The 25,244-nt window shown below is 37.2% G+C and overlaps 1 protein-coding gene across 4 annotated transcripts in view; it reads right to left on the reverse strand.

The window, feature by feature from the left end:
- Positions 1-1,498: 1,498 nt before the first annotated feature.
- LOC124285294 (potassium voltage-gated channel protein Shal-like) overlaps positions 1,499-25,244 on the reverse strand; it is a 106,907-nt gene continuing 83,161 nt past the window's right edge. Inside the window, exons 2-5 of one of the 4 annotated variants that reach the window (XM_046721494.1) lie at positions 18,924-19,086; positions 15,370-15,552; positions 9,674-9,832; positions 1,499-9,281 (exon numbers count right to left, since the gene is read on the reverse strand). In XM_046721494.1, the coding sequence (XP_046577450.1) occupies positions 9,000-9,281; positions 9,674-9,832; positions 15,370-15,552; positions 18,924-19,086 (787 nt within the window). In that variant the 3' untranslated portion in view covers positions 1,499-8,999. Of the gene's footprint in view, positions 9,282-9,664; positions 9,833-15,369; positions 15,553-18,923; positions 19,087-25,244 lie in introns of all 4 variants that reach the window. The other 3 variants (XM_046721493.1, XM_046721497.1, XM_046721495.1) reach the window with 3 other exon arrangements.

Below are 25,244 nucleotides of genomic sequence, written 5' to 3' on the forward strand. Positions count from 1 at the left end.
GTGATTAGTGAACCGTTTTTAACGGATCGACATCTGAAATCACCCGGGCGATGTATTCATTTTAAGTGAATGAGTGAGTAAGGTTTCACTCTACTGTGAATAAAGTTTCAATTGAATTACGACATGTCAGCTCGACTGTAGACGACAGACCGACGTGGTTTGGATTGTAAGTGAGGAAAAACCGTTATCAATAATTTTCACGCAGAAAGTCTGTGTAAATAACACTAATCTTATCCATCAATATAAATATTTTCCCATTTCATACCTGCGTGCTAGATATTTCATAACGTGAATAAGAAAATTGTGCATTAAAACAAATAACATTTATGTAAACAGTGGCGTTGAAATGTGAATGAATCACAAATAATCGAACGTGTATATAGCGAGAGCCATGTATTCATCAAATACAATAATCACAACAATCGGTTTCGTCCTTTGTACACAGAAACTGATGGAAAGGATAATACCCAACATTAACACAAGGGATGAGTAAATAGATGACTTAGAGTTGACTTTAATCTAGCAAAGTACAGATGTGTCGAATCTTGTCCACCTGGTTACCACCTTCCCTTATGTGGATTTGTTATGAAGACTGCTGTATGTGACAGAGGCAACAAATGATTGGAACGCTACTAAAATGTCGAGTTGTCTGCCCTTCGGTTTTGAGAGAAATTGTAGGCTGGAACGTTCTTGACGTCGAATACTTGCTTTAACAATGTAATAGCGACATTAGGACGATTCAAAGCTCTGTATACGTAACTTGAGTCTTATCTACCTGCCAAGAGAGGCACCTATTTCAAAACACTGGATCCCTGCCCGCTTCCGAACACAGTTGCGCACATTCGTGAGACTCTTACATTATTCATAGGGCTTTTTACTTTCTGCTACTTACACTTCTTTGACCCATTGTCCTTTTTGGTGATTGTGAACTTAAAACTGTTATATAAATTATTGATCGTTCATTCATCGTAATAAAGCTATGCACTGATTTCGCAATTGCTACCTACAGCCAATCCTTTCACGTCAACTGAGAAATCACATCGTAATAGAGTGAAAGAGTAAGACTTCACTGCACACAAATAAAAACACTTTTTAGCTACTTCAATACCCCTTAATAACATTTTTACATTTTGCATGTAGCTTCTTTGTAAGATCCACGCTGGACATGTACCAGTATTCAAACAGAATGATACATGTTCAAAACAGGCATATGTATGCTTGCATTATACCCTCAAGTTGGATGGTGAATGAATTATAAATGGATCATACTTCTTATAAGTACATTAAGGTATGTTGAAGAGAAGAGTGAGTGAATATTATTTTATGCTGGGTCAACATTGAATTTGAGAATGCAAGATTCCATTTTTATTTTGTGTTCTCTTGTAAAGTTGGCGGAATATTTTTATCTTCCCTTTCGCGCGATGGTCGTTCCGTCAGCAACAGATCCACGTTGGCTCATGAAACAATCCTCAGGCAAAAACAAATAATAACAAACATGTTAATTTTAAGGGTTTTTATTAATACCTGGAAATTGTAGAATAACAATGTTCACCAGTAGCAACCAAGCAATGTCTAGCTGAGAGGGCGGTAGCGAGAGTGCTCAATAAAGATGTATGTTGGAATAAAAATGTAGCTCATTAAACGTGGAAGGTCTGTGGAGCACCAGAACCTCAGCTCCGAATGCCCGCTAGTATGACACGTAGGGGAACGGGCTTTCAGGTGTACCCTGAATATCTGCCAATCAGACAAACCTAGCTTCCTTGTAGGATTTCTGTGTTAAGGTTGTAATAGAGAGGGATTTATGAGGTGGTTGATTCAAACAAGGATGTCATAAACACTACAGCAAGTCGACAGAACTGTAAGGCTCCAAATGGTCTGGTCAGAGCATTACACCAAGCGACCCTAATGTACAATATGTGAAGAAAGAAGATTAAAAATTAAGAAAACTACCAGTCGAATCTCAGATATTCTCCAGTAAAATTAACAAATATTCTGTGAATTAAAAAAATGACAAACAAAAAGCATATATTCTGAATGTGGAATCTAAAGTTAACACTACCGACAAAATCCTGAGATACACGAGTTAAAATGATCAGCTGTAATGAAGTGATCACCAATATAAGAAAGTATCATGTTAGTCAAGTCGCGGCCATTATTGTCAGAGTCACGGGACCTGTACTGAAATACAGCCAGAAGCATGGAGTGATAAGGAGGATGGTTTCTTCATCAGCCACGATGGAGACTGCGTGTATATCAACTTCATCTAGTACTCTGTACAAAACCGACTCGACCAGAAGCCACGATAAGACATGAGGAAAAAAATCTGACAACAGTAAGGTGCATAATAAAATTCCTTATTTCCCAAGCTACTTTATGAAAGACTTTGTGAAAGACAATTAAGTGCAAAATGTAATCAAATACATATCAAATCTACAAAAGGAAAAACTCACAGTTTAATGCATTTTATGAGAAGTATATGGTTCACTTATGTCTACTGCCGAGGCCAACAGCAGAACACGAAGGTCGTCCCACATGGTGGGAAGACTCTAATGTGTCTAGGGGAAGATTTGGAGCAGTATAAATTAGGCTAAGATCTTATACACCATTCTTACCATGTAGACCAACACGTCATCCCATTCGCTGGTAGCATTCGTCTCTGGGAGAGGATCAAGACGCGCGACAATCCCACACATACACAGTGGTAATATCAGTAAAAATGGGTAGATGTACAATAAACATTTTGTTCATTAGCTGGCACGAAAAACACTCTACCACCTACAATGTAACAAGTGGTCTTAAATTCGATAATATTGTAATCAGAGAAATTGCTAAGCAAACCTTTGAATGAAGGATGGTGGTATGTGAGGACTAGTTAAATACTGTTATACACATTAAATAATATTTGATCAACTATTTGTAATAGTAATTGGTATATTCACTCTATACATAAAGACAAATACATGCCATCATAAATAATCTACAATATTTCGTTTACTGGGCATGACATATTTGAATCAATAACATGTCATTAAATGCTTTCTTTGTTAATCCTGAAAAAAGTTGTGATCATGAATATTATGATGAATCTTTTTAATGACAATCTGCAATGCAAAACATTCAGTAAAACTATTCGTGATCCCTATTCTTTACGTTCAGAATAGATGGAATGAAAGTCATTAAGACTATTAGGTTAAAGATGATCTGAGTAAAAATTACTACTTCGTACAAAACATCTCACTCTTATGTAATTATAATAATGTAGCCTCGCTATTTGTATGTGAAAATGTCACTTCATACAAGGTGTTGTGTACTGTAATCGTATGGTAGATTCATGAAGTTATAAAAGCAAAAAAATATGAGAATACTTTTAAAAAACCACATAGATATGAAATGGATATTTTCATCATATATTGAAAAACTCAATCATAAGTAGGTGGGTGTTTCGTTCTCTATAACAAACATACGGATGATCGACGTACGAAATGAGAAATCTTTGACCCTACTATCACTGAAATTTACAGAAAATGTCTCAAGATGATGGTTACAATAAAACATAAAGTACGAAAAAGAATAAACGAGTTGAAGAAGATCAATAAAAGCAATAAAAATTAAGCTGGCATGGCTATGAACCATTAACAAATTTAATATATAGAAACCAAGAAGCATATATTTTTTTTCTGTTTCGCTCCAATTCAGACATGGGGCAAACAAATTCCAGAAAATATAAAGAAATCCGAACAAACGTTTCTGTGTATTTAAAAGATGGTACAAAATAAATGAAATGAGAATGATACCAACGCCCTTAAGACAATAATAAAATTTTCTTTTTCACCGGCAGAGGTTATACACAGCTGCAATCATAAGTTTAAAATACGTAACAACTAAAGGTAACCATCAAGCGTTTAATCAAAGCGCTGCTTAATTCCAAAACGAGGCACATCACGCATCGTGCTTTATTTAAAAGCTTTGTTTTAAACCCTGAAAGGTATGTGTAACACTACTGAATCTGGCAAAATTCCACTGTGACGTATTTTGGATATTTCAGTTCTTCCTCTCTCAATGAATCGCTTGATGGCTTCCTCTAACTGCAGTAGTATTCTATTGCTTAACAATGTTCATATCACAAGAACTCGCTGGTGTTAGGGACTGAATAATGCCTAATGCCGATATATTACTGTCTGTACGATCCATTGGCATCTTTGATAAATTTTACCGTGAAATTATGCCTTGAAACCTTACTTATCTACCCTGGTGATTGTTTACACTACCCAGATTTTACCACTTTGAACGTTGGGTATTTATGTCACTTTAGTTGTATCACGTCTTTCTTTGTTGGAAAAGTGAAAAAATAATTAAATTTAATACCATTTCGCGGAAATAGTCATAAAAATAAAAATATCCATAAAATTAAAACTGAATCTCTTTCACATTGAGTTGTTATGCAAATGTCAATATAACTATTCAGACACAATCTACAAGTAAAAGATGTGTCTATAATATATTCTAGCTCTAGGTAGTAATCAATACATGTGTTTTATCTCTGCAAATTGAGCGGTTTTAAAATATCAATAAACGTCTTTCACGTGTTTGTCTTTATCAACATTAGAGTAAGCTATGGCTATGAAAACCTTTGGTTCTCATTCCAGCAACTTTCAACGCACATCCAAGACATCATAACATCATTAACACTTCAACAGTTCATACAACAAATGTGTGGAAAACTCAACAAGGGATTTTACATCGCACGGAGATAAAAAGTGTCGTAAATATTTACCATTCAACAAACAGTCTTTAAATTCTATTATACAGTCATGATGTACATCTGTTACTATACTCATTTCACAATTTTAATCTCGACTTAAATATGCACGGGGAGCTGTTAATGACGTAACGTCATTGTCGAAACCAGGATTACCGAATCAAACAGCGTTATGTCCATCCTGTTCATGTTGTCGTGCCAATGGTTATAGTGTAAGTGGTGAGGACAGTGTTGTTATATTGATGGTTCTACAATGGTGTTCAAACTGGCCATGGTGTCCAATTGGTGTCCAGTCTGACTTCATACGGTAAATTACACCATGAGAGGCAGAATATATATTCTAACTCAAGGCAGAGTTTTTTTGACTTATTACTTAACCTCGCCAGTAACTTCTTTGCTTATGAAAAGAACACCAATTCACAGTGAAATGCCATCCCAGTCGATGCAAGAATTAATACTCTTCACAAATACTTTTCAAATGAATACTTTGAAGATAGATACATTAAAGGTGTAAGGGGAAATTATATTTGCATCTTTCAAACTTTTATATATTATTCATATTTGTTCGAGCTTTGTTTAAGTACTTGAATAAGCATTGTCATCAACTCAACTGCCTGGCTTTAAGTGTTCTGGACACAAGGACCTGCTTCTCCTAACAGTAGGTAAAGGCTATAGTTTTACAAATTGAGATGTGTGTTTTCCATTTATTTTCACTTCAAACCTTTCTTTTCGCAAAGTATCTTACAGATCCAGATGAGCGACATAATTCTTGTAACTGTTTTCAAAGGTTTACGAACACGACACATCTACGCATCAATCAGTAAGCAAGCAATATGTTTTCAGTGCCTATTCGTTATGTTTTCGGTATCCGAATGTTTCCAGAATAACTATATTTTGATTAGTACGGTATCCAGGAGCTGCCGGTTCTGGAGGTAGCATACAGTACAGTATATAGCATACTTCTAACATGGAATGATGAGAAATATCACTTTGAAGGAACCTCGGTTGAAATATAGCACACTTTACCAGCACTGTCATACCATATCATGTCATACCATGCTGTGAGTGAACATTACTAACATATTTAAATCATAACACAATAAAAAGCATTTGTATCGGTTCGATTAATATCATTATTTTATCGTAATTATATAATCATGTGATATGGACGGTGCTGCATACAAATCTAATGTAAAATAAGCATTTGTATATATACCTACCAAAGTCCACAAACCTTTGTTATTTTGTTTCTGATATAATTACACGGTGATATATTTACCTATACCTATCGTTTGGAGACATAGTATTACCATTTATGTCATATTATTCTAGTTCTATATTCTAAAATATACCATAAAGAAGAGCTTTTATATTTGTAGCAAAGTGACAAAGGTCATTCAGAAGTGAAAGATCTGTCATATTTATATCTCTACAAACCACTGTGTGTCTAGCAACCAACTGGTCTTTAAATAGAAGCCCCAGACTTTGGTTATATTCCTGTTTCCATGGATACCAGATTGTTAACCATTTGTGCTGAAATAACAACGTTGTTTTCTTGAATGTTTCTGCTGACTAAGTAAGGACATGTTCTGCACAAATATTTCAGGATATTTAAATTTATAATAGCATTAAATTCTTTTGAGCCATATGAAATGCTTTATGATTTGAAATATAACACAGAATTACAGCTGGGATTAATCGATTGTGTTTTGTTCAGTTGTCATGGCAATACACAGCAAAATGAAGAATATGACGTCAAATGAATTCATGGTTACCATGGCGACAAGATGGGTGCAGGAACGTATTCTTAAACTTGGATTCTAACACCCCCTAGAACGAAACATTCCAGAGCAACAACACTCTACCAGAAAACCTTCAATAGCAATTTCAAATATAAATGTCATCTCCCAAAAGGCATAATTTGCAATCCAGTCCAGAATTACATATTCTCAAACCAAAACCAGACGTTTCAAAGAAAGAAATTTGGTTTCAATGAATACAACAAGTTTGCAAATGCTACCTTTTGTTGTGTGAACGTTTATGTTAGTGATAGATCTTGTAGTGGAAATGGAAGATTAATAATAAGCCCCTTTTCGACAATCCCGTGCCAGATTTCGGGCAGATGAAGATAAGACGATGTGGTTTCATGAAAAAGAATGAGGTATGCAATGTTTGTCAAGAAAATGAAAAAAAATATGAAAATTAACAACAAAATGATATAAATCTGTTACTATGTTCAAACTGTGTGTGATATCTACACTGGGTGTGGTTAAAACTAGGTGAGTACAGAGAGACGCTGACGGGTGCATACTATATGGGGGACTAGGTATCGAAAACTCCTCAAGCAAAGAAACCAAGATGAAAACTACTGCTTAATTATATCATGAAAAGACCTCTCCCCATCAAGGATAAAAACAATATTAGCACAAGCACAGTCGTATAGATTCTCATTATGTTAAAACGAGGAACATTCCCCGTAGTATGTTTCTAGAAATGACTGCTTACATCCACCAATATACACGTTTCCGAAAATGGAAAAGTAAACAGGAAGGAAATTTACACATTACTGTACAGTGTTAAGTTTCCATTTAATGAAAGGTGTCATTGTACACATGATTTTGCTATGTCATAAACTCTCAATACATTTGGAAATCTGTATCAAATATATCTGCAATTAAGTTGAAAGTACGCTACGTTTCATAAAAGACATCTAAAAATCTACTCTACGAACCTTCTTAATTTGTGTTACACTCATTACAACAAATATACAAAAAATAGTTCAACGTACATTCTAGAATTATAGTCTATGTCATGTGAGCAAAAGCAATTGATAAACTAGCTATAACTAGAGAAGTTCATCTTGGCAGTACCGACCTCAATGGTGCAGTTGTCCGGCAAAGATTCAGTTGAGAACTTGAAGTCTCGCACACGTTCTGACAACAGTATGTCGACCATACATATTTGATACAGATTTCCTGCTTTTCCAGGGGGCTACGGTCTGCATTGTACGTACAGACTCCGCAAACTGTACAGTACAGAATTTGTACTCTGTACGGTACAGAATAAGTATCCTGCATGGTACAAATTATGTGCAATTACGGAACAGATGGCATATTGTACGGTTTCAACACTTTACCTTGTGGCATAGCCTCTCTGCACTGTACGGCCTAACATGTGTACACCGTACAGCGCACACATTTCTACACTGTCCGCCACAAACTCTGCACACTTTCGTGTACAGAATCTATACACCGTATGACACACAATCTGCACACCATGTAGTACAAATTCCCTACTCTGTACGGCACAAACTCTCCACACTGTACGGCACAAACTCCGTACACTGTACGGCACTATCTCCGTACACTGTACGGTACAGACTCGTGTTGGCTGGGACCACCAGGACGTTGAGATCAGGATGCGATACACATTAAAATGATATGCAAAAATTGTAAAATAAATAAATTAGAAAATATGTACAGGACACTCATCAGTTCAAACAAAGTACTGGAGCATTGTAAAGCTTGAACATTGCATCTCCGAGACCGCCACTAGGGCGAGTTAGGACCTTGTAAACCAACATCCCATAATATCAAAAGTATCGCAATCACAATTGAACGCTCCAATCAACACGCTATCCAACAGCATCCAACTGTGGGATTTTCGGTGCTCGTTCCTCGAGGTTCAAAGAGTGTGAAAATTGCAGCTCTCTGTGGAATATCCGGGGTAGGTCATGTATGAAATACACTTTTGAAACTTTCACGTGGTAAAACGCACCGCCATCTTTGTGGTGTATCACGTGGTTAGTTGCGTACAGATCACATGACTTTTCATTGGATTGTGTTCAGGCGATACACATCTTGTACGAACAATCAACACAGATCAAGACTCGTTCCATTCTCACAACCATACGCATATGGTCGACAAGAATAGGCAGATCGTCCTCAGCTCAAATCATGTATTCACCTTGTTCAGTGCTATATCATGGCCTGGAATCGAAGTGTCTCCTCATGTCTGGCTGATAAAAATGTACAGCTATTCCTCCTCCGCAGCAAAAGTTCCACAGTATCACCAATGGGAAGATAATTAAAGAAAATGTCATAATGCTTACCATCCACAAGAAATTCAGTGACTCGCCTTATATCACAATCACGCATATAAACTTGAAGTTGATAAAAATGTCATAATAAACAAGGTGGTTGAAAATTTCTACTCTACTTGGGAATGCCCGGAAATGCTGTTACAAGGTAGATATCCTCACAACTCCCGGGTTCTGGGATTGGGTAGGAGGAGACATAGTCCCACTTGTACTCTGAGTTTTTAATGATTCCGTCTCTGAGGTTGTACTTGGAGTCGGGAGTGTCACTATCGCTGTTGTCACGGTAAGAGTATTGTTAGATTTACTATTTGTACACTCAACGGCATTCAGGCTTGAGCGAGAGGATCGGTTTATTGTGGGAAGTCGGATTTGAATGTCGTTCAGTTCCTCCTGTTCCAAGCCATGTCTATCGTGTGTTCGACCCTGAAAAGGAACACAGTTTCAGAGTTATTAAGAGCAAACATTCCCACAATTGTGCATAATGTAGAAAATACATATATATATACGTGCATGCTTCAGGGACATCTCTGGCATAAGAGACGAATTTTGAAATTTTCAGATCATCATCCAGAAAGCAGACTGAACAAGATTCGTTGTAGCAAGATTCCAGTTAACTTAGAAGAACTTACCTTCTCACTGGGAACAAACTAAACTAGAAACTAAATTCTATGTCTACATTTGACATGGATTGGTATTTACTATAGAAATTAAAAGAAGAATCACTGTGCAAGAAATTTGTAAAGACGTGCATATAATCAAAGTTTTAACTGAAGCAAACCGTAAAAATCTACTCTTATTTTAATTACTTTATTTACAAGAAAGCTTCGATGTGGTGAAAACCTGCGTGCGCAGCAACCGGTAGTTCGCCGTCTCTGTAACGAGGCCAGGGAGGGATCGGGAGACGGAGGGGGGGTCTCAGATGGCTTGGTGGGTGCTCCATTAAATGTCATTTCCAGTTCTGTGAATTCCCGATCCTGTAGTGACAGAAGAACTTCTCGTCACTTGTGTTTAGATGGCCACGCCGGGCAGGACTTTGTATCACTATGGTTATCTAGGCTCAACTCAACTGCAACTGCACTTAGGGTAGGTACTACTCTCAGGCTTAGATTAATTTTTGAGTTTGTCTACGGGAATTAGTTTTCACAGCAGTCTGTTTTTTGTAGGTTTGCTTTTAGATTATCCAGTGTATCTTGTCTCCATTCTATTAGGATAAATATGTAAGTGAACCAATTTACCTCTATGGTATCATTAGGAAAATACGTCGTCATTTTCATCTATCTCTTCAATCTCTAACGCAACGCAGAATGTCTCTTCTTTATGCCAGTACCCTGATTGGATGGCTATTGTTATCAGGCTCAAAACAAGCCATTGTGCCAATGTGCCCACGGTATTGATCTTAATGGAATGGAGATATTATTCACTGAATAATCTAGGATGATGTGGTTGTGGATTATTTCTAGCTAGTGAAAAGTAGGCTACACAGGGCTATCTTAACAATGAGTGTTTCATGTGTAGCTTTTACGCTCAGTTTGGGAATCCGATTGTTCTCTCACGTTATATACTTCCAATGTGTTTAAAGACTTCATATTTTATAGACAGTAGATTGATAACAACGATTCGTGTAGTGAACTGACGTTGAGAAAATTGATCAATGTTTTAAATATTCTGAGTGTTGTGGGATTTTTTTTACTGATTATGTTACATCCAGGGACTAAACTCAAGAGGCTATCATATGCTATTGTATGCTTGTTCCTTCGGTGGTTAGCATGCTGATATATATGCTCCGGGTTAAGTAAACTGCATAACAAGTATGCTGGAACACATCTGTCTTCTTGAAACAACCTCAACAAGTTCCCTTAAAATTCTCCTTGATATTATTAAATGCTATTAAAAAAATTCAAAACCTATATACACCCTGAGTCTTGCTGGTTTCCATGGCAAAAACATATACCCAATGCTTATTTTTGAACCCCTTTTGGGCCATAATTAAACTTCGTATCGACTGTATCCTTTTTCTTTTATGGTAGTCTTCAAGACCTAAAATCATAAGAATGTTGTCTTCAAGACCTAAATTCATAAGAATGTATTTTGTTGACATTTCTTATGATTATGAAATGTTTTCTTATTTTCCTGTTATGGTTGTCTTCAAGACCTAAATTCATAAGAATGTATTTTGTTGACATTTCTTATGATTATGAAATGTTTTCTTATTTTCCTGTTCTAGTTGAAATGAAAACCTCAATATCATTTGCCTTCTTATTCACATTACTTTTCCTGTCAATACAATATAACTTTCATATTAGTTAATAATAACATCTGTTGTTCACTCTCCTCAGATTTCGTTTCCCTTTAGAAGTAACACCAAACTCTAGATTTTTTTCAGATATCGCTACCTGTGGAAAGTATTGTCCAATCATTGTTTCATCTCTATCCTAATTACATTTTATTTTATTTATTGCCATGAGCATAATTCAAACAATGTTTCTGTTGTGCTCACATTTTCTCGTATGAATGTAAACTCTCAAACATTCTTTTATGTTTATTCTTGTGAAGACTGAAATCTCAACACTGTCCAAAGCAAAATTCAAAAGCTGTCTTCGGTTACCTTTTCCTTTCCTTTTCAATAATAAAATCCCAATATATTGTCCTTTTCCCCTCACGCTTAAGACTGTTTTCCTTCAAACAATTAGGATCACTAGACTATTTCCTTCTTACTCTCACAGTTGCCTTATCAACTCCAAAGACTATTTTATTTTGTCAACAGCAAAATCCCCCAAACTGAAAAACTCTCACCACTACTTTTATGGGTATCCGTACCTTTTCTTGTTTCACTAAAATATCAGAATTTCCCTTTTGATAACTTTTATTTTTAATTTGAAAAAAGTAATACAGTTATTGTTTCATATCTAAATAGTATAAATTTTATTATCTAAAGAAAAATTCCCAAACCCATTTTTTTCTTTTGGGTATCCCTTTCTTGCCCCAAAATGAAATCCTTCTTATGGTTAATTTTGTCATGTCAAAACTAAAATCATCCAGCTGTTTCCCTTTCCTTGTCTTCAAAGAACTAAAATCTGAAGATTTCCGTTGGCTCCCAAAATCTTGTTCCTGTTCTTGTCTAAATTCAAATCCCAATACTCTTTCATTCTTTTTCTTTTCCTTCTTGATAAGATAGTATCCATATATTGTTTCTTCTTTCAGATCATATTCCTGGTCTCATCAAAACTTATATCCAAATATTCCTTACTGCTTTTTCGTATTTCCTCTTTTGTTGCTAATACTCCAAGATTGTTTTCTTTATCACTCTTATTTCCTTCATGCCAAACTGAAAGCCCAATTTATACTCTCCTGTTCTCATTACTTTTCTTGCTAAAATGATTGACGATCCTTCCCTTTCTAACTGTTTTCTTGCCTCAACTAGGTACCAAGACATCAATATTAATAAATGTATATATTGTGTATAAATGCGTGCAACTCATTCGGGTGTTTGCAAGGCACAACATCTCAAACGCACAAACGTGAACAGTGTAGTGTAGTGTATAACTATTCTTATCTATTGATTCAAACCATTGCTCTCGTAAATATCAGACGAGCTTAGTTCTCCACGGCAGGCGCTGGGGTGGGGTTTGGGGGCAGGGCAGGGAGTCACACCCAAACTAACGAGTGCAATAGCCTTTATCTATTGCAAACAAACTTTCTAACTGGCTGCAAAACAAAATTTTCAACCGACAATGCGAAGCTTTAGTTTTAGCTTTGGTGTTTTGATAAAACATTTATAAAGTGACAGAATGTCCCTCTGGACATCTGGCTACTGCATACAGAGGACAATGTATATCGTATGAGGCTCTATGGGCAAACATATTCATAAGAAATACAGAAATATATATTTGTATGTTCCACATAGAGTCTCACATTTAGGCTATTACAACATTGCAAATTTACAAAGCATGACAGCTGTCTCGAATCAAATATATAACAGATCAGCATGTTTAAACATTTCTACAGCATTAGCAACTAAAGCAAATGTATTACGTTATACCTTAGAAAGAGTTAAGGTACATAGCATTCGGGTTAAAAGTTATTATTATTCATATGAAATGATAATAAATAATCACTAGAGTTATTTAGAATGCGGACGTACGGACAAGCTTGTAAATCAAATATGACTGAGAGTAATGAATAATATTAGAGACAGCTTTCATAGGGAAACCAGTCAGGTACACAATGCAGTGACGAAAAACAGATAAGATATTTGTCTACAGAGAGGAGGGAGAGGAGGGGTGCAGATTACCACTTCTAATGGGTGTGACTCCATGGGCGGTTTGAATATGGACCACCTATGTATATGTGCAAATATGTGTCACCATGAAGTCCATGAAGTCATTCTTCAAAGGAATTATGTTTAAAGTTATCGTAAAATATGATAGTGCCTGGGATTGATGTTTGAATAATTTCTCCAGTTCATGAAGTCATTCTTCAAGGGGAGTATTTAAACATTATTGATAAATATTGTGGTGCCTTTGATTTTGAACAATTTCACCAGTAGTTATTCAGATTTAGGATAACACAATGGTGACTAAGTGCATATTAAGTTATAATATCAATTTTGCGATCAGGGGGACTAGAACGTTGGACATAGTGAATTGTGTCCATAATATGGTGACGAAGATCAGAGGCAAACATACACATATAAAGAGATATCTAGTGCAATTAGCTACAGTCTTGAATGGCGTAGGACAGCATAAGGACTAAATCTAGTGGGTAATATATCATAGCATTAGCACTAAAGAAGATATTTAAGAATATTCATGTACATACGGGTACCTTTTGATATGTTTCACTCACACAATGTCACTGCACTTTATGGTAAGGCTCGTACTCATTTTATTTCGCTTAACATATATTTCATGGTTCCCAAAACAGTAATGTTTGGAGGTAATGATAAGGTGATATTCAAAATATTGAACTTTTTTCAACTTGCACTTAAAGATGAGTGCAGGCATGACAGATTTCCTATTATAAGTGAGTCATCGATGTGTGCATCAAATTATTACAAATGTCAATAAAAGTGCCGATGTTTAAATGTTGGACATCCGCATACATATTTTAAGTATTCTCTACGTAAATACTTTAACTCTTTCACTTAAATTAAGTGCACAATTATTTCGGCACTTGTCGTTAAGTCAGTGTACCTTTAGATGTACCTACTATTGCCTGAGGTTATTTTGACAAGCGTTTGTGATTGTTTAAACTGTGGGGTAGTTCTTGGTTAGGGATGGTAATGTTTGATGTCTGTACATCATGCATGACATGTTAACATGGGTGGGGATCATGCAGGATCTATTCATGTCTAACATAAGCTATATATACTATATTGCTGAAACGAACGACAAGTATTAAACATATATATATGTATATATTCTCATTATACGTATAATGCAAATACTTGAAAATACCCGCATCAATGTTTCAAGCAGATTTAAATGGAATAATGTTATGAATGATGTATTTGCTCATTTGAAGGTGGATAATGTTTTTAAATTGTTTTGGCTCCTTTGATGAGATATTTTCAAGTATTTATGTACATGTATATACGATATACTGTGTGCTACATGGGTATACTAACATACGAAGAGGATATACATATTGCCTACGAAATATTTATATTGATATCATAAAAATTAGATAAGAGTGATAGTGTTTTAACACTCAAGTTATTCTATACGCTTAGAACTATATATCACTATGGCATATCATCTATGACATCATAACAGAACATATTTATAATTATTCATCCACGAGGGTTCACCTGATAACAGTTTGCATTCCAATCCACAAACTAAAATTTCATTTAATGCATTAATAACATGCATTTACGTGAAATGATGCATCTACAGGTATGCATATCAAAATAATATGTCCATATCAAATTCTTTCCACGAGAAAACTTAAAATTATTCCAATGTCAAACATATGATAACCCGCGCTGCTAACACACACTATGCAAACTCGTGTGATACAGAAAATAAATTATCACATTAAAATATCTACAAAAATGAAAATAAATTCAAACACTCTGAGAGTAAATAGAATTAGTGTGAAACTATATCAGATTAGTGCAATACTTAAATGTAAATACGCGGAAATAACTTTCAAGCATTGAAATAAACTAGACTTATCTCTGTAAACACATATACACAGGAATGGTGAAATAGATTGTGTCTTTGAATTCCCATACAAACACTGGAACATTTTAGTCCCATTTAAGTCATGATGGCAAAAGACCTTTAAATGACATGCGTTTGTTTGCTCAACACAAAACATGTTGGCACGGATAATTACATACATGGTATGGTGTTCATTAAAGACACATCCCTGTTTCATCACTGACAGAACTAACTGCATCACAAGCAAAACCAGATAGTACACAAGCACGGGATCATACAGTGAGCAGGCAATAGACACAAAGATCATGAGCTATATGCTGTATGCATACTGCAGGCTCACTTACCGTTGTCTTCTCCAGACAGCTTAATAGATGGTGATGTTGCATCTCAAATATGTCCTCCTTGTATTCGTCTAACTCTAATCCGCTTTCCCTCGCTATCATTATTTCCTCAGCTCGTTTCTTGCTGTTCAGGAAAGCAGCACCGCTAGCATTCTTTGCCATTCGAATGCGTGCCAACCTGGCTTTCTGTGAGAATAAAATGAGATTAATATTAATTCAGTAATGTCCGAATGTTACTGAAAACAGAATTCCATTCCATCATTGTTTCATCCGTATCCAACAGATCGACCTTTAATCACTTACTTCCAAACACATTCAAAATCAATACAGCAATTGCGATACACATAAAAGGAAATATAAGGATATTTAGATGTGTAATTGTTTAAAATTGTTCGATCTGACCAAACGCAAGCAAAGTTAGTTTCACCATTTAACGCTTGGCAAGTTAAAACAGATATTTGCTTTGTCTTGTTAGGATCCAGACGTCAAACATAAGCAACGAAAGCCTTTTCACAACCCCTTCTAAAAACAAAGATTATTGTACGATCCCGATCACATAATGTGTTTATGACACCAGGTGTTCGAGAAAAGATGAGCGTATAGTGTCCTACCAGAAGGACCATTCAGAAAAAATATGCCAATCACGTCAGTTGCTTAATATTCACATTCAATCACTGCACGCTTCTTTCATCCTGCATTCTGTTCTATAAATACTTCTTCTGCTAATGCTAGTCATTATATTAACACATTGTGATCAGTGGAAAACATATAGTATGCTTCCCAGCAATGAGATGTCATTAACGTAATTTTGAAATTATCTCGGGAATGACGTAATCGGTTCAGCTGCTGATCAATATTTTGATATTGTGTTCTTGAAGTATGGATGTGTGGAATACAGAACTTGGAGCTATGAAAATAATCTTTGTTTACCTTGAATTTATTTCGAGGTTGACTATAGTCAAATACGTTTATGGCTTGCATTATCCAGGTTGAACACAGTACAAGCCAACAAGCATCCCATTAACCTACCTTTAGTCCGATCACAGAAGAACACGTTGATGAGAGCATTCCCGTTAGTTTTAGTTCGTGAATAGGAACAGCAGACCCCCAAAGGGTTCGTGAGGTTCTTATTCGCGAACCAACACTTATGAGTATGTTATAGAACTTCAGATCCCTAGTTCACACGTTTGGAAAAATATTCTTTTGAAGAAAATATTTCAACAACTGAGTCCATGGATTTACAACAGCACAAATATGAACACAGGTTATCTCCCTTACTCCATGTCCTGAGAGTCGAAGTCGTTTAACGATCCCAATTACTACCAGTATTTGACGGTGTATTGATAATTAACGCAGCATCTGTGGGTGTTTACGTACATGATCTGCTGCCTAATTTAATCTCGTGCACAGAAACATATGATCCTTGCGAGTAAGAGGCATTGGACACGGACCGGCAACCCAATTATGAGAGTCTGACGAAATATATTGACAAGTAATTGTTTAATTTATAGGGAAGGAACAAGTGGCTGGCTGTACTCAATCAAATACGGATAACTGAAATGCATAATGTGTTATCATACAAAGAAGGTGTTTTCTCCATATTTAATCAATGGCACGTAAAGCGTAACGGATTTCCTTGCAAGTAGTTAACGGGCCATGATGTTAGCTAAATAATTGCTGACATGGCAATTTGTACATTAACCCGTAGCCACCGTCACACAATATATTTCCTGTATAATGGTCGTCAGTTCACAATGAACACTACACTCTGCTAAACATGTTTGTGTGTGTCCAATTGTTCCGCGGTTTTAAAATTTCATGATTGGGGGCGGTTTCGCTAGCCCGCTGGCACCAACTGACAGGATCCGGATCCTCAGAGACCAAGGGTTGCCAGAGGCTATGGAGTGGCAGTGGTGGCGCTGTGATCTGCTGTCTTCCAGGCCCGTCTATTGTGCACGATCCTAAAGGACCTTATTCCGCTTCTCTGTACTATACTAATTAATCTCATGGACCAAGCATTTCTTCTTGTCGTCACGTCAAATATGGTTGGGTCCATATTCTAGCTACCCACAGAAGGGCTGGGGTATTCCCCTACCCAATGTTCGTTTTTCATGTTTAACAATTACAGGTAAACGTAAGCCTCATTGTAATGCTATATGCTTTGTAGGTTTTTGTGACAAGACAAGAAGATAATTTTTTTCACTTTTTCCCAAAGGAGTGTACGATTGTATGTTTTAATTGTTTTCACAACAGAGTGTTCATTATACTATGTATCTTCTACTAAACATATATTTTATTTATTTAATAAAAATGTTATGGGGTTTTGTCTGTATTTTATACTATTAGATATACGTTTGCCATAGGATTGGCGACTGGCTAGAGTTAGCTTTGTCCTGGGTTTCACTTGGAAGCAAATGTTTCCTAGCATGCAATAAACCTATCTATTATCTACAATATTATCTAGAATATCACGTGACTTTGTTAAACAACGATGAAGCATTTATATTATCGTCAGCCGAGATCATTGAAACTGTATTACTCTCCTACCCCCGAGCATAGATACTGCTTCAAGTAAACAATCCGACTGGGTTTGTCTAACGCCGTGTGAAGTATGAAGTCAAACACGCCATTAGGGCACAGTCGTGAATCTGGGCTTCGAAACCAAGACTAGATGATCCCGGGCGTAATCTTACTCAGCAAACTAAGTGGCATTGTCCGGTGGCGCGTGGTCCTGTGCTCAAAGCTCAGGTCACAAGTCGGTGAAGTTAAGCAGCGTCGAGCTCGGAGAGTCCTTGGATGGGTGACCGTGTTTGGCAGCTTGACTCCTGAGAGTTTCTAGGACTTGAGTCCTGCCCCACAACGAAGCACATGTGACACATGTGGTCTCACCTTAGGCAAGTGAGTTTGTTGAAAATTGTCTCTGTTCACCCAGCAGGAAAATGGGTACCCGGTGGAAAAAAAGTCATATGACTATAACCTTCTAGCGCCTAACAGGCAGCTTGGGTTATCCGGGGTAATAATGTGCTGTGCCTTGATTCTTAGCGCTATGAGCATACCTAGTGTGGAGTTTGTATTATACCAAAAGCAAAAGTAATGCAGCAGATCCTGGTACCAACAAGGGGTCGTACCCCGCACTGAGACAACCTACGTATAACACATTGTGGTAAGAAGGAGGCATGGACACCAGCTGGGTTATCCTTCTTGTGTCTTTAAACATGTGATCACATGTTTGATGTGGATTACCGTTTCTCATGTCGTAGTATGACATACAAAACATTTGGACACTTCGAAATGTGATTTATCATTGATCAAAATGTATTGCAATTCCTCATTTGATTTGTACTTTATGTCTACAATACATATTTGACTTGCCTGTGCATGTGTTTATGACGGGGCCTTTATGATGGGGCATGATTTGCTCACCTTTTCGCGAAAAAGTGCCGCAATATCGTCATTAATGGATAGTGAACCATAGGCATATGCCCTTTGACAAATGCCCATAGTTTATGATTTTTTTCCTTTTAAAAAAAAACATTGGTTGAGCAAATTAAACATACCTTCTGAGCTTTCCTCTTATCGGCACGTTGATTTTGATGATAGATGCGACTAAAGTTGGACACTATAACTGGAACGGGCAGAGCGATCACCAATACACCACTGAGAGAACACACACCTCCTACAATCTTCCCCGTAATAGTGTTGGGCACCATGTCACCATAACTGGAACAGAAACACGGACAATAAGCACATAGGAAACGGAATTCAGCGCAACAATACATTAAGCTGAACAATGCATTCAGTTCAGCAGTGCATTCAGCTCATCGACTACATTTAGGTCATCAATACATTCAGCTCAGCATTGTATTCAACTCATCAATGCATTTCGTTAAACAATGCTATCAGCCGAACAATGCATTCTGTTTAAATGCATTAAGTTCAACAATATATTCAGCTGAACAATGCATTCAGTTCAGCAGTACATTCAGCTCATTGACTACATTTAGGTCATCAATGCATTCAGCTCAACATTACTTTCGGCTCATCAATGCATTTCGTTAAACAATGCTATCAGCCGAACAATGCATTCAGCTTTGTCAAATGCATTCAATTCAGCAATACATTCAGCTCATCAATACATTCAGCTCAACAATACATTCAGCTCAAATGCATTCAACTCATTAAAAACAGTTCCGGAAACGTATGAAGGCGTATGGTTATCGCCTATGGTGAGATATAAGATCAGTTGGTATAATGACTTCAACAATACAGCCTAGCTGGAGCTGGAGCTGGTAAGATGGTATATTCAAGACTATTGTAAGGCAATGTGCGGAACGGAGCAGACAATCCTCAAGAGTATGTGATTTAACGTTGTTTATGTGGTATTGCCCTCCCGAAGGACTCATAACTGCCATGGTTGTTTGTTATCAGGAAAACTGTATCTTAAATGTGATATTATCTGACAACTACTTCCGTTCGTCAGATTATTTGCATCATAAAATAGGAGCAGTATTGGGGAAACGACCAAAGTATTTGCATGGATACACGTGATGCATATAATAATTCCAGATCCGTAGATCGATGCCTACGATGTCTATAACTGGACTGACAGATCCAGATTTAATTATTTACACAACAAGCATTTGTACATGAACGGTGTTATGCCACTGTCCCATATATTGGTTTTATTCAATACACAAACAAAATCGTCTTTGCTTTTGCAGTAAGAAGAAAAATATAAAATATAAAATTTGCGAAAACAATGTAATGTATTAGCATATGTAATAGGTATGTTCCATCTGTGATGTGGTTTGATCTTTTTCCAGTTGTCATGCACATATATGCATAAACCAGATAGTTATATTACAGCCATACGATATGTGCGTGTATTTCTACCAGATACAACCAAGATGGTATAGGGAGTACGGTAGAGAATGTTTCCCTAAGTTGACAGATTCTAACAGTTTAACAGAATGAGTATTGGTGGGGAAACAAACCCGGAATCGGACACCCTTAAACCTCAAAACCACTAGACCAAGATCACAGTACGGTCCAATATACATTGTGCATGGTCATGGCTTATTCCTCAAAAAGATTTGTCAAATATTTCCATTAGCATGTCTGCTTCGTCCTAACAGGGCAGAACAAAAAACGACAGTGAAAACTATTGCTTCCAGTAATCTTATCAACGTTTTTGTCAAACAAATCAATCACAATAATGGACATTTCTTTTGCCGTTGGCTGGAACTTATCACATTGTTTCACACTTATCAATGCCTAAAGACAAAAAATGAAATTTTGTCTTGATTATAATGTTCACTCTATCCCGACAATATCTGATTAAATAAATCTACAACCAGCATAATCAATTTCTCCAAACATGGTTCCTATAGCAACCATAAAACGATAATGCTTTGATTATTAGAAAAGTACTGTCTGTAAGAAAACATGAAAAGAGTGAATTAAAAAAATACTCGTATCCCTAAAGTAATTCAGCTGACGGTAGTCTTTGAACCTCTGCCAGGCGCCATTCAGGAGAATGTTAGTAAAACTCGCGCTGTCATTGCTATTCGGTGTTGACGAATGAAGGACAAAGACAAACAGTGTATGAAAATTATAATTCTTGTGATAAAATCATACAGTTATTTTCAAGACCAACATGTTTCTGCCTCACCAGAAATTCCATATTTGTGTTGAACGTTAACACATTGATTTCAGTCCACAACAGACTTATTCATGCTACAAAGGATAGGGTGTCATTGGTCTTTGCTTCTATACAACTGTCTGTTAATTCATGACACATCAAATTTTAACATTGTTGAAATGTTCGCCTATGAATGTACGGAGGAACAGTAAACAGCATCAATAATAAATACTACTACAGCCTGGATAGACTGGAAGCACTGAAAACAAATGGAAGTTAGCACGAGATAAAAATATCACGACCAGGTGCCGCAAAAACCATGGCAACGGTATGGACTTAGTCCAAACATGTCATTTCTAACATTACAGAGGCATGTTTTGATGCTTCTTTCAAGATATCCATTTATTGCATGTAAATTGTTATAAAGGCAACGATGCCGGTGTCAAACAATGGCCATTCCCAGTACACATGTAAAATGTATGAAGCTCTTCGAATGATAATTTAAACTGACAATGTCTTCAAAGTATTCAATATTAATGTATGTGTAAGGACAGGTTTCCCATGCATAATATTCAATTCCAGACCCCAAACCCAAACTTTTGTAATATTACAATTCTGGCATGTCGGCAGCCAGTCCGGTCAGAATTAAACAAAAGCACCACCCTTTCCATAAAAATACCAGAACGAAATAGAAATCGGTAGTTGCAGTTTCACAAATGGATACCCAAAACACTCGAACATTGTTCATGCCCCATACCATTGGTTTTCCCGGGTTTGATTCCAATATTTACCGGTCAGCACCGTGAATAATATATCCCTGACTGCGTCAGGAAACGACATTCACACACTACAAAGACACCAGGTGTCAAATAAGATCACACACATTACCCTACAAACAATAGGAACTGGTGAATTGCATTTTATATTTTTAACATTATGTTTGGTATTGGTATTACAATGCCCACAAGCATTAAATTCAGTTGTTGCTATGTTTCACTATCTAAAGTTTTCTTAACTAAATACAAAGTAGCACGAGCACAATACATAAACAAGTACGCTTGCTATTGATGAGCTAACGATCCAGCATCTGATGGAGAGATATTTGTATCTCTCATTACCATATGATCAATCTCCTGGCTCAGACACCAGCAACAAAAATACAAATGGAACCAGACTTCGTGTACAATGTCACATACAATATACGTTTTCCGGTTTGTTTTTACCTCCCTCCCAACTAGGGAAATAGGATCAATCAGGCAGCATTCATGTCGATGCAGTACCGCTGTCATTAGCTTGGTTAGGTCTTGTAAACTAAGCCGTAATTCTAACGGAAAGGCCCGGCCTCCATCATGCCTTTCTCTTCGGTCTGTGTGATCAATGGATGATTTGCTATAGCTCCGCTAATTGCAACATGTGGCAAGCGGGGAACTCTATACCGGTTCTCCTACATGGACGTAATGCAACTGATTAATGAGTCTAAACAGCTGACGAAGAACAAACACAAGAAAACAAGGTAATTAATTGGAAACACCGATCCCTTAACCACACACTGTCTACATATAGCCAACGCTTCTTCCTGAAACCAAACGGCTTAGGGTATATGAACATCTACTGAATGGAAATGGTATCTGGGCATGGTGATGTGTCTCGAAATGCCTGCACATAATTCTCCCCGGACACAAACACTCATTTCATCATCATACGAATTATATGCAGTATTTGAGGCATGTTAGTATGTGGTATTATGCTCGCTGGGAGACTGGCAATCTGCATAGCATGAGAAGAGCTAGAGAGAAATGTTTCATTTACAAAACCGATCTTCTGCAAGGAATGAAAGAAATACCAGACATAATAGGAAGAACCTGAGTTCTTGTGTTACAAATCCCTGTATAAGTGACCCCCATGAAAGGTCATACGGTTTTGCATCACCTTCTTCTCATCTTGGAAGCGAAGTCACATGTGGAAAATGGTGTAACAGAGACGTAAGAACTATCAAACATATTGCAAGATCTACGGGCCAAAAATAACGAACAAATCACAATGTTGAGTTTAACCTGAGCAGGACACTGCTCAATGGAACCCCTATAATTGGTCATTTCCTCATATCCCTGTGTCCCCTCAAGAACCACTTGGAGCATGACCAGATCCTAAGCGCCCACCACAACTGATATTGTAAAGGATGTATGCTGTTAAATATAGTCTAGACAGTGTATTGATGGTGTACAACAGCATAAAGACACCGTGCAGGGAAAGCAAAGGCGTTAAAAATCGATAGTTATTATGTATATAAATGTCCCAGTCGGGAAATGACATGGAGTTTGTGCTACACTACAGAACATCTGCGTTGGATCGGGAGACGTGGATCCATAGATACTGGCGGATGCTAACGTACTGTGATGATACGTATTGATATTTCTGTCCTTAAAACATAATTGATGTTGATCTTAAAGATCACCGAGTTTCGTTTCCTTTTCTTGAAGGCATGTGGATTTGTCCACAAATTTCCTATCAACATATTTACACATTGCATTTATTTGAGGCTGTTATAAACGATTCCTTAATGTACCGTTAGACTCAAAATGCATTTTTATTGTACATCTATTTACTTTTTGTTTGCCTCTGTTTTACAAATAGTATATGCATTAACACCATTTGGTACAGATACTTTATAAAACAGTTCCTGCATTAGGAACCTTGGGAGCATTATTTGTGCTTGCTACCAACTATGCTTGGTAGATAGTTCGTGCTATCCTTGACGGACGGATATAGCACAGCTAACAAGTTGGCATATTGCCCGTCACAGCTTGCTGAAAGTACAACGTTTGACACCGTGGATGTTGGTGGCATCATTGATCTTCAATGTAGACTTTCCCTTCCCAGCCACAGCATCTCCACACGAGGTAGTCGTCAGAGGCGGAACCCTTGCATCACAAACCGTTAATGTCATAGCGCTACTTGTTTGAAAAACAACAACGAGAAACCTTAAACCATTTGTCGGTGAGGAAAGCCCGGCTATAACATACCCATCCGAGAGATGCTCAATCAGAACTAAAAAAACATGTTGACTAGCTGCCCGCCACACAATCTAGTAGACACGTTTGTCAAAGACGCTGCCCTGGCGGTCATAAGGCCGTGCATAGGGACCTGACTGTGTTGGTTGTTGCTGCAGCAAATAATGTTTGCATCGGAGTCCAATATGACCTGTTGTTCGATCAAACAGATCTTGTTTTTGTGCCAAACAGAGCAAATGTGCTAGCATCAATGACCTAGAAGTTGGCCGAATTCGGCGGCTACGTGCCCAGAGAGAGGTTTGAAGTCATCAGACAGAGTCATCTGAATCCAATTGAAAGTGATGAAGGAAAATCTAGTTATTGAATTATTCCGATCAGGCAGTTCCATGCCTTGTCGTGAGCCATGCAAGAATCTGAGATGTATTCTACCTTTTTCCAAACTGCTCATCTTTAAAGCAAATCATGGGTTTTCCCGTGGGGAATCATGTATTGTATTGTCTGATGGTTTATCATGCCCTATGGCTTGGTCTGCGGTCTAAGTTCTACTATGTCCGCCAACTGTTCACCATTACAGACATTAACGGGCATTTTTCACTTCTTGAGCCGTTGTGATGACGTCAATATGCTGTACGTGTTCTTCATACTGAGCCAGGAATGCAGTGGCCATTCTAAACGTACAATTTAACCAAGGAAATGTGATGTATCACTTACATCAGCAAACTTACAGAGAAATTGTGCTTCGACCATTTCACGGCATAAGTCAGGAAAATCACCTCAACTAACTTTCTCTGCTCATCAGCAGAAAGTTGTTCATTACCCAAAGCATGGGGTTAAAACTGCAGATCCTACACATAACAGCACATTCACAGATATAAAATCCGAATTTTTGCATATACTGTATATCCTTGAGTGGGGGCACCTGAGTCTAAACGCTGTCTCTTGACCTGGCTAGCTATTCTTGAAAAAGTCGTAGCCCTACGAACTTCTTAAGCCCATTCTTAACACATTGGCTACGATCAAAGTTAAGAATTCCTAGGGCTACGAACGTATCGAGAATAACGGTTCGTAACATTTGCAAATTTGGGTCAAAAGAAAATGTAAATACAAACCCCGTCCAACAAGATGCGTACGTTATTTAAAACACGGACACGTTAGCAAATCTGGATTCAACCCAACCTTTAGGAATTCTAGGCAGCTATTAGGAGAGGCCTTCATATTCTTAAATA

This window comes from Haliotis rubra, unplaced genomic scaffold (genome assembly GCF_003918875.1).
Source record: "Haliotis rubra isolate DU_JTF1 unplaced genomic scaffold, ASM391887v1 Scf358, whole genome shotgun sequence".
Taxonomy (NCBI): domain Eukaryota; kingdom Metazoa; phylum Mollusca; class Gastropoda; order Lepetellida; family Haliotidae; genus Haliotis; species Haliotis rubra.